The sequence below is a fragment of the Lissotriton vulgaris genome, chromosome 7 (genome assembly GCF_964263255.1).
Source record: "Lissotriton vulgaris chromosome 7, aLisVul1.2, whole genome shotgun sequence".
In the NCBI taxonomy this organism is placed as follows: Eukaryota; Metazoa; Chordata; class Amphibia; order Caudata; family Salamandridae; genus Lissotriton; species Lissotriton vulgaris.
Genome location: NC_141695.1, coordinates 1,627,859,914 through 1,627,880,939, shown reverse-complemented (window position 1 = coordinate 1,627,880,939; position 21,026 = coordinate 1,627,859,914). Strand labels below are relative to the sequence as shown.

Sequence of the window (21,026 nt, the reverse complement as noted above, 5' to 3'; positions counted from 1 at the left end):
GTGCCAAAGTGAAGCTACTGTTAAGAAAGTTGCCAATGCTTTGACTGAAGCTGTGGGCGTGGGGCAAGGGTTGAAAGCCGTCTTCTAAACAGAAGAAGGACATAAAAGAGAGTAGAAATTGTTGGCGACAACAAGCTTCAGCAAATCCTCAAGAAATCAATGTTGAGTTTCTGACTTTAACGGTCAAAGTGTTGTGTTTGTTGTCCATCCTGACCAGGATCTGGTAGTGGTCAAGATGAGAATGGAATGTAAAACAGAACAAGCAGAGCAGGGTGGCTTAGTAGAAAGGGGGGTTAGACAGATGTTGAAAATATAGTGAATAGAAGAGGAGGAGTCTGAGGCAACACTGAAAGTAGGGTTCTGAAATTTTAACTAAAAATTTGGGTTAGTGATGATATGGCATCAGTCAGAGATAAAGGAGGTGATTGACATTAGGGAAGTGGCAGTGACGCTAGCTATTAAAAGACGGAATGTGGTGGTCAATGGGCTAAGGGTTGCCTAAATAATTAACGTGCTGGAGATGTCAAGATCACTTCTGTTTGTAAGCATTAGCAGGTCCTTTTGAGATAAACTGACCACTGGTTCAGTGCCTCTCTGGGGTGAAGAAGCTCGTTCCAGAGGGTTGGATAAGAAGGGAGGCTGGAGATTGGCCTTTAGTATTTTGAGACAGAGGTTTTAAAGGAGTGAGTTTTCAGAGATAGTGTGGCAACTGCTTGTTAAAATGCTGACAGGAAGTATCCTGAGGTGGGATTAGACTCGAGGAGGTTCAGTTGGAAAATAGAGGTGCAAGTTCCTTTAATAGTCTTAGTGCTCAGTGGATAATTGGGTAGCCAGAAGTTGTGTAAGTTAGGTTTCTCTAAAGGATTGGAGGAGTCATACACTTTCTAAGGAGGTGTAAGGAAGCTATTGGGTAGATGTCATGGAGATCTAGGAAGTGAAATGGGTGATGTGTTGGTATTCTCATGGCTAGTTTTGTGTACGGAGAAGCTGAAAAGCTGTTTGCAAAGGATGATGGAAGCTGGGGTTTAAGAACCAGTTATCATGGTGTGGATAACCTCGTGTATCGTTTAGGTGTGTTAGAAGCCCATGGATCCAAAAGACATGGTTGTCAAGGAATGCTCACAGTGTGGGGCTGTTGAGTGCTTGTGGAGACTGTTTGAGAAAAGGCTGACTTCTCCCAGTAGCCATGGTGCCACTCTACTCAGAAAACGATATGAGAACATTGAAAGGTGTCTACTTTAAAAGAACACAGCTAGGCCTAAAACCTCCCAGGGAGAATACAACAAATTGGTAACCTGTGTAGATTTTGATTTCAGGTATTGTTTTTGTTGATGGGTATTGACAAGGCACCAAACTCCCCCTGATATCAGGGTTGAGAAAGAGAGCCAAGCAGGGATTACAGGTACAGAGATAGTTGATCCATAGGAAGTTGGTCCAATTCTGTTTAGGAAAATATTCAAGAACAATAGCATACTTTTCTGAATGAAAGTTACCATTTGCTGAGAAAAAAATCAGGGACAAAATGTCAAAAGAATGGATGAAGAGTGCAACGAAAAATAGAGGCACCAATCCAATGTAGTGTGTCTTGCCCATGCTAAGGCTGCCTTTTATATGCATGAAGAGAACATGATCTCATAAGAAGAAACTCTACCACACCTAGGATTGGAAAGTATGCACAGCTTCCAATATAGTGACCACCATCTTGCTCATTGACTATATATGGATGAGCTGCACCCAAACCAGGAATTCATGGTGCAGTGTTATCAACATGAGGCTGAACTTTAACATTCCATACATCATGCAATATCTTGGAGACCCGCCATCGCTGTCTGCATTCTAGGCTATTTCAGGGTTCCTGTAGGGACATAGACGCATAAGTAACTCCATCGATACAACAGCCTGCCTCTGACATGATGAAGCTTGAGCCAACACACTGTACAGGCATGTGTAAAACTTCTCTTAAGTGTGGACAATTTCTGCCTTAGTGCTGGGTATGAATGTGACATTGGCTTGACTATTTTGTCTCTCATAGGGTCACCAAAAAGAGATGAAGTTTTGAGAGAGGCATTAGCAATGGGGGCGTCCTTGTGCGAGGTAGTTAAGGTGAAACTGATATTATGCAATATAAGACATGAAGGATCACTGAAACAATATTGAGGTCAAGAATATTGAGTTACAAAAATATTGAGGTAAATATATAGAATACCAAAATATCAACCTCCTATCTCCAAACAGGTAAGTACAAAAATATCGAATCAAAAATATCGATGTAAAAAATATAGTTAGACAAAATATCGAATTTTTTAAAATGCTTTAAATTAATTTAAAATTAATGAAATAATAAATATAATTAACTAAAACATACTTAAAATACTTGAATAAGTTAAAAAAAATACAAATTAATTTGTTAATACATATATGTATATAAAGGTAATATTAATAAAATAATTACAATATTTTTACAGTAGAATAGCGGAAACTCCAGTGAGTGCAACAGTAGGGAAAGCGTTGGATAGCGTAGGGGTAAAAACTACTATTCCAACTCCAGGGAGTGCAACAGTAGGGAAAGCGTTGGATAGCATAGGGGTAAAAATTACTATTCCCACTCCAGAGAGTGCAACAGTAGAGAAAGCGTTGGATAGCGTAGGGGTAAAAATTACTATTCCCACTCCAGAGAGTGCAACAGTAGAGAAAACGTTGGATAGCGTGGAGGTAAAAATTACTCTTCCCACCCCAGAGAGTGCAACAGTAGGGAAAACGTTGGATAGTGTAGGGGTAAAAATTACTATTCCCACTCCACAGAGTGCAACAGTAGGGAAAGCTTTGGATAGCGTAAGGGTAAAAATGACTATTCGCACTCCGAAGAGTGCAACAGTAGGGAAAGCATTGGATAGCGTAGGGGTAAAATTACTATTCCCACTCCAGAAAGTGCAACAGTAGGGAAAGCGTTGGATAGCGGGAGTGTTAAAATTACTATTCCCACTCCAGAGAGTGCAACAGTAGGGAAAGCGTTGGATAGCGTAGGGGTAAAAATTACTATTCCCACTCCAGAGAGTGCAACAGTAGAGAAAGAGTTGGATAGCGTAGGGGTAAATATTACCATTCCCATTCCAAAGAGTGCAACAGTAGGGAAAGCGTTGAATAGCGTGGGGGTAAAAATGACTATTCCCACTCCAAAGAGTGCAACAGTAGGCAAAGCGTTGGACAGCGTAGGGGTAACAATGACTATTCACACTCCAAAGAGTGCAACAGTAGGGAAAGTAAATACTTCATATATGAATAAAAATAAATTAAATAACAATACTAAATACAATTTAGTTAAAAGTAATTAACAGTTTTATATAATATAATAATTAATCAATAAAAATACAAACTAAATAATTATTACAAATAATTACCTATTAATACAAATTATTTACCAATTAACAATTAATTATTTAACAATTAAAACATTATTCAAAATTACAACAAAACAAAACCAATAAACAAATAACAATATTTATTTATTTACAATTAAATTACTTCCCACCCTATTCCCCTATAAACCCACAACCAACTACAGAAAATAAATTAATAAAATTAACATAATTAACAATTAAATTATTATTTACAATAATTACCAATTATATTTTAATTAATTAAAAATTAAACATTATATATCAATTAATTCCAAATAAATACCAATAAATAAATTTAAAAATGTAATTAAATATAATTAAATTACTTCCCACCCTATTCCCCTATAAGCCCACAACCCGCTAAAGAAAATACATTAATACAATTTACATAAATATCAATAAATCAATTAATTAAAATTAATTACAATTCTATTTTAATGAATTACCAATTAAAATTGTAAATATCAATTAATTAAAAATAAATACCAATAAATACATTCAAACATTTAAATAACATATTTAAATTAATTCCCACCCTATTCCCCTATAAACCCACAACCCACTACAGAATTATACTATGCACAAATTAAATACCATAAAATTAATTAATTAAAATATATTATAAAAATAAATATACACTTTTCACACATATACTAACATAAAAAATACTTAAAAAAAATAATAATAACTTACTTACCTCAAATTCGATATTTTTGTTGTCTATATTCTGTCCATTCTATATTTTTGTTGTCTATATTCTGTCCATTCTATATTTTTGATTCGATATTTATCCTATTCTATTGGATATTTTTGTAGTCTATATTCTGTCCATTCGATATTGTGTCCATTCTATATTTTTAACTCGATATTAATGTAACTCGATATTAAAAACTCGATATTTTTACTGTATACCGACATGAACCATATGGTATAGCTCGACAGCAATATTCAAGGCTCCTTTCATCCCCATATTACCAATTGAAACAATCCACATTGCTGCTCTGTAGCACGCAACTCCCCAAGATCGTAGGCCACTGTTTCACTAATTCACAAGTCACTTTTCTTTAAAGCTAACACTCTAAGGCTGCACACCCGCCACACACCAGTTCTACAGTCATCCTTCTCTGTGGTCAACCATTTTCAAAAGCAGTGCTGATTTCACAGCTGACTTTCTCTCCAGAGTATATTTTACCCAAATGATATCTTGGACATGAACCCACATTCCTACTTAACCTGTAAGCGGCAAATGCAATACAAACCATATCACTTCCTTGTTGAATATTTGGAAAGATGTACTAATATTAGTGTTTTTTTAAAAAGATAATTTGGGTTGCTGTGCAGCACTTCAATTGTCCACAACATTGACTATGAGGTTGGACCACCTAGGAGTGAAGTACATTTTGGGGAAATGGGTAGCAGTCAGACAAGTGCAGAGCTACCAAATTGGTGGAGAGTTGCTACCACTCTCGGGTGGGTTGCTTACATGGGTGAGTGGGTTTGGTGGGGAATGCTTTGTTAAAGGTGTGCCATAATGATTTGACCAAGGCTTATGTTGTGTGTACCAACACCACAAACGAAATCCAGTAGAATCCCAAAAACGTCACCTTTGTATAGTACATGATTACCTCCTTCTCTTCATTAGTGTGACCTCACTTTGGATCTCAAGGCAGAACCTTTCTTATGCTGATAGTCAGTAATTAATATCCTCACCTGGAACAATTAGTTTGTATTCTAGCTCCAAGTTCTTCTCTCCCAATGGAGCACGCAGAGCGCAGCGGTACATCCCAGCATCTTCTACCTGAATCTCATTGATAATGAGGGACTCATTACCATCTATCTCAAATTTGCCATCTATATTTGCTTTCCGTGGTTCTTTAATTCCATAACTACTGATGAGTACATTTAGGTCACTGCCATTGAGCACCTGCGGGGGGGAGAGAAACATTTCTGGTGAGTATGGTACAAAGAAGAGTAGCTTGTCACATACTCTATCCCTGCGATAGTGTGGAATGTCTATGTGGGATTTTGCCCTATGGGTTTAGTTGGGTGAAGATCTTTTGGAACTGTAGTTCTGGCATTTTGTCTCAGAGGAGTGTGTTGCTCAGAAGGCCTGTAGCTGTTGAGTCCAGACTCTGTCAATGCAAAATCCCCTCTGGCAGTTTATTCTGCTCCATTTCAAACCTCACATGGTAGTTCCTCCTGCTCACAATTTAAGGTGTCTTCTTAAGCACTTAGCCTTCTTCTATAGTAGGTGTGGGTGCTTCTAGGTCTGACCTCATTTTTAATACACATCTATAATACATTCACAAGGACTTACACTCTGAATTCCACTGATCTTTTTCACTTTATCGGATAATTATCACAGAAGGGTGACCAACTATCAAGTGTTTTGTGCAAGACAGAACTTTTTCAATGCTATATATAACTTTACACTAGTCATTAGTTAACACAATTAAAAAGAAAATGATCATTCACTGTATTCCATCTCAATAATATATTATTTATATATAATATAAGCCACGTGGAATGTATATGTCAAAAAATGATATTCTTGACCAAAATATTCTGATGCAATATTGTTGTACAAATGATATATTTTACACAATATTTGGGTATCTCAATATTAAAACATCTATATAGTGTATAACCACCAAACAAATTTAAATGTAACTTTTTAGTTTTGTTTGTCTGTGGCCACTGAGTATTGATCAACATACTCCACTTTCATTAAATAATGGGAATCTTAATAGGGTGAATTTCCACCTATAGCTATTATAACTCAGCCCGAAATTTGGTTCTTTGCAAATCTGTTTTGCAAACAGAAAACCTTGCTACCCAATTACTCACTTGCAGCTATCCTTTTCATACCACATTCTGGCAACAGCTTTAGAGTATCATTGATCCGCTTAAAGGTTTTAACCGAGGATTGGTAGTCATACCTTGTACCATGTAATGCGCAGGTAGCGGGCTCCATGGGCAATTGGGCAGTGCAGAACCGCAGGCATGCCACATTCTGCACTTTGGATTCCAGGTGATTCAGTCTTGGACAAACTAAACATCACTATAATTACACAGGAGCAAACACCTGTGGAAAAAGAAAAGGAGAATGCTGAATTTATACTGAACTTGGGTGAGCTTAAAGAGCGATAAAGTAGAGAAGGAAGGCAACAGTAAATAGAGAGATATAGGTGAAAGATCCAGTTGTGTTCCAGACATCATTTCAAGAGTGATTTGGAGTAGTCGACTAAACATTTGCAACTTAAAATATATAGGTAGTTATAGTTAGGACCTATTTTCCATAGGAAATTCGCAACATTCTATTCCCAATAACTTGTAGCCAATTGACGAATCTTTGCGAAATTGTCAAAACTTATGGTCTGCTCCGGTCCGCTCCTATCCTGAAAGTATCGGGTGATTCGGCAAGCGGGGGCCGAGAAAAAAGGGGGGTCCCAAAACGTGTTTTCCCCAAGCAATTTTCTATAGGAAACTTTAGACACGGCTACAGCCCGAACTGCTGAACGGGATTACACAAAATTTGGCAAAGAGGTAGTTCTTGGTTCAGAAAGAACCCTTTCTTTGTTAAATGGTGTAAATCCGTTCAGTAGTTGCTGAGAAAATCAAAAGTAAAATCGCATATATATCTATGGTCACGGAGGATCCACGCACCCTCCCGATCACGAGCTGTATGCTAATTGGCTGTCAACACTCCAAACCAGGAAGTGTTGGCAGGCATCTTGTGCCTCGGTAGAACCGAGGCACAAGAAATCAGTCATACAAGTGTGCATTGACGGGATCCGACCGCAGAAAAAAAACGAAGCGCGGTCTCCCGCGCTTCGTTAATAATTAGCCCCCGGGTAGGCCAGGTCCCGGAAGCATGCTAAAAAAAAGTGTGGGGGGCCCAATCCCCCCCACAGTGACCCAGGGACCTCCACCCCCAGGGCAAAGTATGAATATTTGCGGGGACAGACGGCCCCCGCAGCCCCGGGGACCGCCACCCCGAGGCTATACTTAATGGTGATTGCGGGGGGCACACTGCCCCCCGCAGCCGCGGGGACCACCACCCCAGGGACTTTTTAAAACAACAAAAAACCTGGGGGGGGCTCAAGCGCCCCCACATACCCCAGGCACTGCTACCTCCCCAGGGCTCTAAATATTAAAATTGGGAGATCCTTGACAGACCCCCCAACCCTGGGGACTCCCACCCCTGGGGCTTTGTAAATTGTGGGAGTGGGGCCACGCAGACCCCTCCTGGAGTGTTGTCATGGCCCTGGATCGCCACCCCCAGGGCCGGCTCCTGCAGTGTCCCCGGGACACTCTAGTTTGCTACGGCAAAATTGGTTTGGATTTCGAAACAGAGACCAGGGAAACCTGCTCTCTCTTCAAAATGCAAACCAAATTGCTTTTTCACATGGGGAGCTGCATCTTAGCATCTCCCCATGTGGAAAAGCAATGCCGGTTCGAGAGGGACGCGGGAGTCTTTGGGATCGGGGGGATTGGGGACCCTCCCACGGTCCCAATAGCGAGGGCCAGCCCCAGGGGGTGGTGTCCCTGGGACTACAAGTGGCCCGGGAGGGGGGCCATGCAGCCCCCCTCCCCAAAATATTAATAAATAAATAAATGTTTTAAAAAAAACAAAGACCGTCCCCGGGGGATGGGGTCCCCGGGGCCATAAGTGGCCTTAGGAGGGGGGCAACACAGCCCCCCTCCAAAAGATTTTTTTTTTAAAAAGGCCATGCCCCGGGGGATGGGGTCCCTGGGGCCGATTAAGGCCTCAGGAGGGGAGCCACACCCCCTTCCAAAAATGTTTAATTACAAAAGAAAATTAGGGGGCAGGTCCTGGGGGATGGGGTCACCAGGGCCAGCAAATTAGAAAAAGAAGGGGGCCACACAGCCTCTCTTCTTAAAAAAATAAATAAATAAAAGACCGGTGTCGTGCCGGAGGCCACACCCTCTCCTTGCAGCACTCTGCAAACGCACTCCCTGATGCGTTTGCAGATGGGGAATGGATTCCCTTGAATACTGCGGGCCAACTAGCCCACCAGAAACCTCCAGAATGCGCCCGGGGCTGCGTTGCAGTGAGGTGTTCTGAGGCCGCGCCTCTTTTTACACCTCTCTGCAAACCAGCTCTGTGGCGCTTATTGGAGGTAGCTGGTGGGCTAGATGCACCCAAGGGACCCTCAGGATTCAAGGGGAGTTTTTTCCCCCACTTAAAACGCGCCACAGGGCGCGTTTTCACAGTGATGAAGGGAGGGGGCGGGCCTCAGGTGACATGTGTGCAAACATGGCCTGTGGCGTGCTTTAAGTTGAGGAATTAATTCCTCTTCAATCCTGAAGGTCCCTGGGGGCCAACTAGCCCACCAGGTACCTCAAGTAAGTGCCACGGAGCTGCGTTGCAGAGTATTATAAAAAGGGGCGTGGCCTCTGAACACCTCTCTGCAACGCAGCTCTCTGGCGCATACAGGAGGTACCTGGTGGGCTAATTTGACCCTAGGGACCCTTAGTATTCAAGGAGACTTCATCTCTCAACTTAGAATGGCCACAGGGCGCCTTTACACAGTGGTGAAGGGAGAGGACGGGGTCTGAGGTGACGTGTGCAAACACACCCTGTGGCGCGTTTTAAGTTGGGGAAATAATTCCCCTTCAATCCTGAGAGACCCTGGGGGCCAACTAGCCCACCAGGTGCTTCCAGTAAGCGCCACTGTGCTGCAGAGAGGTGGTCTAGGCCGTGCCCCTTTTTACATCTCTCTGCAACGCAGCTCTGTGGTGCTTACTGGAGGTACCTAGTGCTCTAGTTGGACCCTAGGGACCCTCAGGATTCAAGGGGACTTAATCTCCCAATTTAAAACAGCCACAGGGCGCGTTTACACCGTGGTGAAGGGAGAGGATGGGGCCGGAGTTGACGTGTGCAAACACGTCCTGTGGCACGTTTTAAGTTGGGGAACTAATTCCGCTTCAATCCTGAGGGACCCTGGGGGCCAACTAGCCCACCAGGTGCTTCCAGTAAGCGCTACTGCGCTGCGTTGCAGAGAGGTGGTCCAGGCCATGCCCCTTTTTACACCTCAGTGCATCGCAGCTCTGTGGCACTTACTGGAGGTATCTAGTGGGCTAGTTGGACCCTAGGGACCCTCAGGATTCAAGGGGACTTAATCCTCCAAATTAGCATGGCCACAGGGCGTGTTTGCACATGTCACCTCAGGCCCCCCCTCCCTCCACCAGTGTGCAAACGCACCCTGTGGTGCGTTTTAATAGGTAGTTTTAATCCCCCGGCCCTATTATGTACTAGGCAAACCTTCAAGGATTTCGCGATTTGCAAAAAAATCGCGAAATCAGCAGTTTTGTAAAAATGCTGCGATTTTTACAAAACTGCCTGCGAAATTTAAAAAAAAGCGATCCTGGGAGGTGTTCTTAGTACTGTGCCAGTAGTGAATGTGTGCATGTGCCCATTATTTGGATTCTGTTGAGCCTAAAACGTTGAATAAGTGAATTGAACTTCTTGCCCGGTGAGTGCTCAGCGCACTTCGGCTCGTTGCCCAGCTTTTTAAAATGTTGTTTTGTAATAATGTTAATTTTAATGTTAATGTTATGATAATTTGTATAGCGCATGGCTGCCCCAGCCAAGGGGCGTCCCGGCGCTGCGAGCAGACAGTTTACAGAGAGATAGAGGCGTAGAAAGTGAAACAGTTATTGAAAGAGATGAGTTTTGACCGCCTTTCTAAAGGCTAAGAGGTCCTGTATCCCACGGATAGCTTCGGGCAGACTATTCCATAACTTGGCAGCCAGGAAGCTGAAGGAACGGCCGCCTACTCTGGCCAGTCTAGTTCGGGGGATGATCGCAAGATGTTGCCCCTCTGAGCGAAGCGATCTTCTAGGAATGTACTCTGACAAAAGCGGGCGCAACATTGGGGGAGAGGCAGTTTTAAGGATTTTAAAGGCTAAGCACAGTGCCTTAAACTGGATCCTTTTGCCCACCGGGAGCCAATGCAGTTTTTTCAAGGCTCCAGATACCGAGGAATGGCGAGGGAGACCTACCAGAGCCCTGGCTGCCGCATTCTGGACTCTCTGCAATCTGGTGATTTCAGCCAGATTTGCCCCCAATAGGAGAGAGCTGGCGTAGTCCAGTCTGGAAAGAATGGTCGCCTGGACAATTAACTGGCGAGTGCGGCAGTCAAAGAACTTCAAAATGGGCCTGATGTTACGCAAGATGCCAAAGCACGTGGTAGCTACTTTTTTAGTGTGGTGGGTGAACTTTAGAGAAGAGTCCACCCAGACTCCCAGATTTTTGACGCATTCCTTTGGCATAGGGGGTGGGCCTAGGACATCAGGCCACTAGTTGTCTCCCCAGGACGAAGTGTTTTTCCCCAAGAGCAGTATCTCAGTTTTCCCGGCGTTTAATTGAAGAAAATTCGCCGTCATCCAGTTGGTGATGTCAGTGAGTGTCTGTTTAAAGTGATGAGCCTCCAGACCACTGTTGTCATTGAGGGCCACCACCAACTGGGTAGAAAAGACACAACCAGTTTGTTTCATTTTCAGTACCTTTCCAATAGTAGATACGTAGGTTAAAGAAAGACAAGTTCCTAGAGGAGGGCGCGCAGGGTGTGCCGTTCTCTTGCTTTCAGCTCTCTAATGGGAGATTACTTAGCAGAATACATTTTACTTACCCAAAAAAGTTATCACGGGCAGCCTAACTTAGCACGTGTGCGTGTAGGACAGACTTACACATGCAAATGCTCATATGTATTTTGTAAGAATACTGGTTTTCCTCTCATAAATGTATATACTCTCCCTTAAATTTCCATTTTGGAAAACCCACTACTCGTCAGTGATTTGCTTACGTCAATGGGAAAGGTGTTCCCTTTTCATAGTGGGGGAGAGGACTTGGCATTAGGGCGAAAGCTGCAGATTTTGGAAATGAGAACCAAGTTCAAGTCCCATCGTTGGCACAACGTCATGGGATTCAGGGCAAATGATTTATAGATATCACCTTCCGTAATGTAACTGATCCCCATGTAGAGCATTCAAAAGCCTTTGGGTCGCGCTCACGCTATATAAAATTGTTTTTAAAAAATTGAATAGGGAAGAGAATTAGTTGAGTGCATTGGAGGGAGAGCAGTTTTCCATGATAAAATAATATTTTCCATGTGAAAAAATGAAGTTAGCAAGTGCATTTTCACTGCTTCTGCAGGTTCTCTCATGAGAAACGTGTGTACATATTTACACGAGAAAATAGAATCAACAAATGTTTTCCGGGTAACGCTTGCAAAGTTAAGTCTGGTGTTCCACTATAGGTAGACATTAGAGTTTGTTTGTGAATCCCGGAGATGAGTAAATTTACACCCGTACGATCTTCAGAATGCTAATTTCTTTGACATGTGGCCCAGAAACTACATAGTGTAGACTGTAAAACATAAACTTAAAACATCACTGTTGAAAGTATCTGCCATAAATTAATGTCTGTATGCAAAGTGTCCATTAAGCAGCTAAACCCACTATCAAGCACCAGCTGGGCCGGTGGTTTGAAAAGTCCTAAAATAGATGCCTATTTCAAAGTGGAATACTCTGCTAAAACAGTTCTCATTGATTTCAGGCTGAAAATGAATGATTATAAGTAAAACAAACGTGCCGCAAAAATGCTGCTAAATTTCCATATTTGTGCCACTAAATTTCCATATTTGTGCCGCTAAATTTCCTATTCCATGCCGTAATATCCTGGGGGGTCTGACTAGAGGCTTGCAGAGGAGGCCATGGTAATCACAGGGTACCCCGAAGCATAGTGTTCCCTAGTGTATGTACGTGTTTTAACTGTATTTTAAGTGTCTTTTAGCTTAGCACTGGCTCTAGAACTGGTTAATCAGAGTCAGTTACCACCAGTACCCATCTGAAAAAGTTGAGGGTCCTGGATGATTTTGCAACAAGGCCTCTTTCTGCTCCTCTGTTTGTTCTTTCTACACGTCTTCCTTCTTCCTGCACTTTTCTTCGTCTTTGAGGACTTCTGTTACTTCTTTCTGCATTTCTTCCGCCTCTTTCTGTGTGTTTTTTCTTCTTTCTTCACATGTCGTACCTCTGTAGGCATTGGTAGAAACTAGCATTTAAATAACCTTAGAAATTCACTGAAAAAAACATCATTTTCAGGCACGATATAGTTACAAATTGGCATTTTAAAAACCTTTGAAATTCACTGAAAAAACCATAGGTATCAGGCACGTTATAGTTAGGAATTAGCATTTAAAAAACCTTAGAAATTCACTGAAAAAACCATAGGTTTCAGGGGTGTTATAGTTAGTTGGACATTTCACTCGTACAAAAACATTGAAATTCCCCCGTTATAGTTAGTTCAGCTTACTATAACTCGGGCACCCGCAATGCACTGCTGATGACGTCACATATTACATCACTTATGACATGGTCAGTGACATCACTCATGACATCACTGATGACATCTCAAATGACATCACTGATGACATCATCCTTGTGATAGTGTGGTAGACCTCCTCTCACCCTAATATAACTTTTGATACACAAACTCAAAAATAGAAACTAACATTTTCAAAACAATGGACATACCAATGCCACTTACAACACACCTATTCAGTAATTCCAAGATCTGCACACACATCCACTCATTCACCAACAGTCCTATGCAGTCACTCATGCATGTACTCACTCATCATATGTACTTATACACATATACATCCTATTACACAGTGACACTCATCCATAGAGTTACTCACACACATAGTCACACATGCAAACAAAGTAACAAACATTCATTAAATTGCAAATACAGTTATACACACACCACCACACTTACTGCTACACAAACTTACACATACTTACTCTCTTAATCAATCACTTATACAAACACATACTAATTTATACAGGAACCCTTCCAATCTCTCACTCTCACATATACTCACTTATATACACCAATACTCACATATACTAGTTTAAAACATATGTAGTTACTCAAAAAGACACTATTGAGACAGTCATTCACTCACTAACACACCCATATACACACTCTTCCAATCTTACAGTCCTGCACACATGCTGTCTTCAACACATACAAACAGTGAGTCACTCATTCATGCATTTATGCACTATGTAATACCCCCCACCGAACCTTATAGACACTCAGACACTCATACTGATACTCAAAAAAACAACTAATAACCTATATAGACACTCATGTAGCTACTCTCCAACTCATGCAGCCACTTATACACAAAGTGAGAGACTGATACAGATATTTACATATTTAAACATTATTCACTAACCCACGTATTCACTAAGATACACTTAATCAGTCAGTTATACAATCATTCTTTTTTAAATCATCCATTTAGATACTTATATACCCATTTATTCTACCATCGGCCTTGAGATATACATTTATAAAACATATTTAATTTTCAGAAAAACACACATTCACTGGATGATGTCATCAATGATGTCAGTCATTTGAGATGTCATCAGTGATGGCATGAGTGATATCACTGACCATGTCATGAGTGATGTAATATGTGACACCATCAGCAGTGCATTGCGGGCACGTGAGTTATAGTTAGCTGAACTAACTATAACGGGGAATTTCAATGGTTTTGTACGAGTGAAATGTCCAACTAACTGTAATGCCCCGGAAAACTATGTTTTTTTTCAGTGAATACATATATATATATGTTTCTAGGCACATCAAAGCAGGTCAGTGCGCTCTCAGGCAAGTAGACACAGTAAACATCAAGTAGTGTCAAGGATCTTTAATCCACACAGCGCGTTTCACCACACGTAGTGGCTTGATCACGTGATCACGTAGATAAATATTCACTGAAAAAAACAAAGGTTAAAGGGACATTATACTTAAGTGACGATGCTTGGTAACATAATAACATTTTTTAACTAACAAAAACACTGACATTCACCAGTTATAGTTACCTCAAGTAAATATAACTTGTGCTAAAGCAACTACTACTCCTAACCCTTCCATGCACAGTGTTGTCATCAATAATGTCATTTGTGATGCTGCAGTGATACTATCAATGATGTTATAGAACATGCCACGAGTGATGTAATATATGAGATAATTAGCAGTGCATGGCAAAGCTGCGAGTTATAGTTACTCTAGAGCACAAAATATAGTTATTCTTTCCTCTGTAAGTATGCAGTAGACGTTTTGTAAAAATGTGTGTTTGGAAATGAAGATTCGTCAAACTATGCCAAAAGTTATAAACAAAAAAAAAATCAATTTCCTATTGAAACGTGGTCCTAACTAGCCTGCCACTGAGTAAGATATATATATATTCGAACGTAGCTCCCCAGCTCTAAAGTTCGCAATTCTAGAACTTGTGGCGGGAGGTGTGTCTAAAAGTGTATGTCAGTGCTGGCCATCAATGAGAGAGACCTGTGCATTTTTCAAATGGGTGGTGAAAAAATATGAGTATGTTGCTGGAGATGTGGGCCGCGGTGCCACCAATGTACTTACCGGGGGAGGGTAAACACCCAATATTCCGCAACTTTCTTTCCACATACCATCACTCCGCATACTTTCATTACGAAAGTACCATGACTCCGCAATGCCATTATAACGCATAGCATTACATTTTATATGATTTTACCACGCATACATTTACAACCAAATTCGTTGTAAATGCATGCATGGTAAAAGCATGTTTTTTTTTAATGTTTGGATATGGTAAGTATGGGTATAGGGGTATATGTTTTGGGGTACTGAGGTATATGTTTTGGAGTGTTTGGGTATTTTAAGGGTTCAGATATACTTTTGGGTTATGGGGTACAGGGGTAGTTTTTGGGTTTAGGGATAGGTATGGGTTTTGGGGTACAGGGGTATTTTTAGGGTTCAAGGCTAGGTTTGGGTTTTGGGGTATATGGGTATTTTTAGGGTTCAAGTGTAGGTTTGAGTTTTGGGGTACAGGGATATTTTAAGGGTTCAGGGTTATATTTGGGTTTTGTGGCACAGGGGTATTTTTAGGGTTCAGGGCTAGGTGTGGGTTTCGGGGTACAGTGGTTTTTTAGGGTTCAGGGGTAGGTTTGGGTTTTGGGATATAGAGTTATTTTTAGGGTTCAGGGCTAGGTTTGGGATTTTGGGTACAGGGGTATTTTGGGGTTCAGGGGTAGGTTTGGGGTTTGGGGTACAGTGGTATTTTTAGGGTTCAGGGCTAGGTTTGGGTTTTGGGGTACAGGGGTATTTTTAGGGTTCAGGGGTAGGTTTGGGTTTTGAGGTAAAGGGGTATTTTTAGGGTTCAGGGCTAGGTTTGGGTTTTGGGGTATTTTTAGGGTTTAGGAATAGGTTTGAGTTTTGGGGTACAGGGTAGTTTTATAGGGTTAAGATGGGTTAGTGTTTAAGGGTGTTGGGGTATTTTAAGGAGTAAGGGTGGGTTATGATTATGGGGTGCAGGGGTATTTAAAGGGAGCAGGGTGGGATTAGCACACGATATGAGACATGGCATGAAGGGCGGAACGTACCACACGCCCCAAAGCGTTTGTCACGCCCCCAGCACTCGCCCACAGCACAACGCAGACACGCCCACAAGGGAATACTTTGCTGGCGTGGTTCTTTTACCTTTTAAATGTATATGGTGGGCGTCTGCATAGCCTATGTCCTTCTGCTACAATTGCCCTTTCCAACGCTGTATTCGGTGTTGTGATTGGTGCTGTGGTTCCTGATTTACATTTGAAGCGATACCGCATTGCGGGGAAAATATCTACTTATCCAGACACAGCTGGAAGTTCTTTGCGGTGACCATAGACCGATGCTATTGGCCATGTTAAATTAGAGTGGCCAGATTTACATTCTACGAGTCACGTTATTTACTATGAGGGTACTCGACACTCAGAGCCATTGTTTGATTAGACGCATTACGACGGATCTCTATTAGCCCTTGTCCTGATGAGGCCCGTACTCAAGGGGTTGAAACGCGTCGACATTTACAAGAAGACAAATGTCTTATTCCATCTTCTTAGATTTCAAATTGTTATGTTGTACATCACATTCAAGGGACCTTGTGAAATATGAAATAATGTATACAAATTGAATGTGATGTACAACATAACAATTTGAAATCTAAGAAGATGGAATAAATATACCATTTGCAATCGAGACCGGATGGTGTTATTTGATTGAATACAAAGATTGGATTAGATTTATTACATTGTAAATATCGCAGCTGCGATCTCAACTCTTAGTTGCGCCCAGAGGGCCGCCCTTTAATTTGAAGGGACGCAGTCGTGATTATTAATCAACATCAAGAATGACCATTCATTACACAGTACAGAGTGAAATTAATGCACAAAATTTAGATAATAAATCATTATTTTCATTTAAGGAACCACAAAAATAGAAAAAGTCCATCCGGAAAGAACAGCCAGCATGCGGAGAGCCATAATTCATGATACACAATAACTTAAGAATATATCATTTCTTATAGGGTTTCTTATTGAAGTCTGACAGAACTCTTCTCCCCCTCTACCTTTCTTCCAGTCTTTGTTTCCATTCTGTAACTGGGGCCCAAATCCTTCTCCCTGTTTACTTTCTCATCTTTCCCTTTCTTTCATATAGTGCTTTTTCTAAGGTATATATAGCCAGCAATCAAGAGATCCACTGTTGCAGAGTTGGTGGATTTAAGTCTTTCCAGAGCGTGGCAATACATAGCCGACTGAGTGTCATTGCTAAATATACAAAGTCATAGTGGGGAACTTCTATGCCCTCCCTTGTTACCCCTAGGATCATAACTTCATCTGTTAAAGAAATAGAGATCCCCAATGCTTTCTCAAACAATTGCTCCAGTGATCGCTTATATACATCTAAAGCAGGACATGAAGCAAACATGTGTACAGTATCAGCTTGAGTAGATAGGCATCTCGGGCAGGTTACCCCACTTGTTCCACCCCATCGTGCTATTCTATGCGGTGTATGGTACAGCTCATACATGGTTTTGTATTGTTGCGTTGAAGATTTGCCACTCTTAGCACTAAACTTGACAGTTTAAGCGACTTTTCAGCCTCATTCCTTGAAAGATTTAACTTAGTTTGCCATTTTTCATACATCCTCCCACGATCATCTTCTTTATGCTTACTAATTTCACCATACAATTGTGATATAGAGCACCCTGCCTCATCTCTTAGATATTCCATGAGTTCATCTCTTTTCAAATTGATATCGCCCCCCTACTTTTTTAATAAGACTGATCTAACCTGTAAATATTTAAAGAAATCTCTACGCTCTAGATTATATAACCGTTGTACCTGTTCAAAAGTTATTGAGCCTGCCGATCCTATGAGATCCCCTATGGTTGTAACCCCTGAGAGATGCCAGCCCTTCATTACTTGGTCGTGAAATACCACGGGTAGCGATGGGTTTCTAAATAGAGGGGTACAGTAATTCATCCTCCCTACTTTTATTTTCTTCCTAATCCCTGAACAGACTGAAATTTGCTGCCCCTAAGGTCCTAAACCTTACTTTCTTATAGTAGCTTCTTTCATTAAATGAGAGCAGCCACTTGTTAGAGTCTTTAACTAATAGTTCATATACATCAGGGACCCCCTCTCCACCCCTCCATCTATCCTTGATGTTCCCACCCAACAGCCCTCTAATGTGCTGTAAAACAGTGGCCCAGTAATAAACTTTGAAATTAGGCGCCGCTAAGCCACCCCGTTCTCTTGATAAAGACAGAAATTTTAGACCCCGGCGTGTTTTGCCGTTTGCCCATATAAATCTGTTTGTGACTCCCTCTAGCTCACTGAACCAGTTGTTATTGAACTTTAAGGGGATAGTCCGAAATAGATATAACACTTTTGGCAAAAACAACATCTTTATTATGTTGCACCGGCCTATTGTTGTTAAGTGTAGATTGTTTAACCTGTCAAAGTCCTTTTTTGCCTTTTTTATTACTGGATTCAGATTCTCTGCCACTACCTTTGATAAATCAGATGTTATTTTTATCCCTAGATAAACTGGTGTCTCCGTTATTCTCTGATCTACCATAGCAATCTTTTGATTGATTACAATTTGCGCTTTATTCTTATTTAATTTATACCCCGAAAGATTTCCATATACTACTGCTTCCTTTTCTATTTCCACTAGAGCCGAAACAGGATCTTTAGATGTAATGGCTAGGTCATCGGCATACCCTACAATTTTTGTTTCATAGCCGTTCAGGGGTACTGGCAGAATACTTTAATTTTGCTCTATCCTTCTTATGAATGAGTCAATATAAAAAGCGAAGAGTAGCGGGGAGCAAGGGCACCCTTGTCTGGTTTCCCCGTCCAATGTCTATTATCCCGCTCATCTCTCCCATAATTCTTAATCTTATCCTCGGGTTGTAATATAATGCCCTCAAAGCACCGATGCAGCCATCCCCTAGATTTATTTTCTTTAATGCTGCCCAAAAGAAGCCCCACGAGACCCTATCAAATGCTTTCTCAGCGTCTAACAATATTAACGCCATAGGGTCTTGTGAGGCTGACGTTCCGTCAAATAGTGTAAGCACTCTTCTAATAAGCTCTGCAGTACCCCTACCAGGAATGAACCTGTGTTGTCGAGGAGAGATGATCTTTCCAATTACCACACTTAGTCTATTAGCCAACATCTTAGAAAATGTTTTTACATCACTATTCATTAAGCTTATTGGTCTATAAGACCCAGGGTCGGTTGGGGACTAGTCTTTTTTAAGAAACACCACCATAGTGGCCTCACCCCAGGACTCAGGTGGTGCCACTCCACTTTGTATATTAGTCATAAGTTTGTACATGTCTTCTTCTAGATAGGGGAGACATTTTTTGTAAAATTCCAATGGGATAGAGTCAGGACCGACTGCTTTCCCCGTGGGTAGATCCTTGATTGTCCTCTGCATTTCTTCTAGGGTGAAGCTAGCTTCCAGAGGTCCTTTGTCTTCCATTGTTAATTTCTCTAGTGTAGCGCTCTCTAGGTAACTCTCTATTTCGCTACTGTCCATCCTCTCATCAGGATTATATAATTTCTGATAAAAATCCTGGAATATTGCACATATCTCCCCTGGTGTTGTTGCTATGACCCCTGTTTCTGACCTGATCTCTGATATATCCCCTTTGGTAGCAGCCTGGCGTGTTCGGATAGCTAATATGCGGCCAATCTGCTCGCTGTACTCATATTGATCCTTCTTCCAGGCCAGATATTTCCCTGCCGCTTTAGACGCAAATACCTCACCTACAGCTGCCTTAGCTATAGCTAGATTGTGTGTTATCCCCGTGACATCTTGCTTTGGCCTGTTCGCTCCACTAAGTTCACCTTCAATGTTAGCAACTGTCCTTACCTTCTCCTTCTCTATCTTACTCCGTTTAATAGATTAACTGATCGTCTCCTCTCTTATACCAGCCTTCATAGTATCCCAAACTACCGCCAGAGAAGCAGTCCCTCTATTTATCTCAAAGAACAATTTGATCCACCCTTCCATCTGGGCAACATATTTTACGTCCTGTAGCAAGGCTCTCTCAAATGTCCAATTCGTGATTTTTTTTGATAATTTGGAATAGATACGTCTAAAGTAAGCGGGTTGTGATCTGATATCACCCGTGGCAACTTATTAATTTTAGAGATGGATATTATCGAGGGTGATACCAAAAAATAATCTAACCTTGCTAGAGCTTTATGTGGCGCAGAATAATAAGTGCTCCCCCGATGTTTTTGTTGTTGTTCCCATATATCAACTAGCCCGTTATCTTGAATCAGTTGTACCAATGCCCTGTGGCTTTTCCTCTTTCGTCCTGCGAATCTTGCTGGATTATTTTTCCACAGGCCATTCAAACCATTAATATTCAAGTCCCCACAGACTATAATTGGCATAGGCCAGTTGGTCATTTGTGCATTGACGTAATCGATAACCTCCGGATCATACACTGTGGGGGCGTAGACCAAACAAAGAGTAAAATTAAATCCCTGCACCTGGCATTCCACCATGACCTACCGGCCTTGGGCATCTGCCTTCTGTCTATTTACTATCACAAACCCTCCCCGTGCCAGTACTACTACCCCCGCGTCCTTGTCCCTTGTGTTGTATAAGCTAATAGTTGATAGCCTAATTGTTCTAATAAGCCCTTTTGGGATACCTCAATGTGCGTTTCCTGCATACTTGTAAGATCAGCATGCATTGTCCTTAAATACTCTTTTAAATCTCTTAGTTTTTTCGCATCGTTCAACCCACATATGTTCATTGTGACTATCCGCATAAGAGTTTTTTCTTACAGTTGCTCTTCCTCTTTCTGCATTTATCACTCTAATCATTCCCGTTTCTTGATGTGATGAAATTTTTTGCCCCGTTTCTCCCCAAGAGTCCCCCTTACCCCCCTGTGCCCCCCTACTCGTAGAGCCTTCCCCTCCCTCGCCCCCCCTGCCCCCCACCTATTAGACCAAGCAGACCTAAGGTCTCTGTGATGGAGTCTGGCCGCCAGCCTCCCTTCTGCCAGGTGTTGTATTCTGTACATGGTGCATTGTTACCCCTATAGATCCCACGTACCTCCTATGTTTTATACATTGTTTATATCCCCCTGTGCTATTTCTTACTCTCACTCCTCCCCTCCCGATTTCTACCGTGATTACCCCCTATAGCCCCGTGATCCTTATTGTCCCCTTTTTCCAAATGT

The 21,026-nt window shown here is 41.6% G+C and overlaps 1 protein-coding gene across 1 annotated transcript in view; it reads right to left on the bottom strand.

Annotated features, from left to right (window-relative positions):
- The window catches only part of LOC147706148 (uncharacterized), a 64,944-nt gene that overhangs the window by 15,651 nt on the left and 28,267 nt on the right, over window positions 1-21,026 (bottom strand). Inside the window, exons 2-3 of the mRNA XM_086929042.1 lie at window positions 6,338-6,483; window positions 5,109-5,322 (exon numbers count right to left, since the gene is read on the bottom strand). Of these exons, the coding sequence (XP_086785168.1) occupies window positions 5,109-5,322; window positions 6,338-6,483 (360 nt within the window). The remainder of the gene's footprint in view (window positions 1-5,108; window positions 5,323-6,337; window positions 6,484-21,026) is intronic.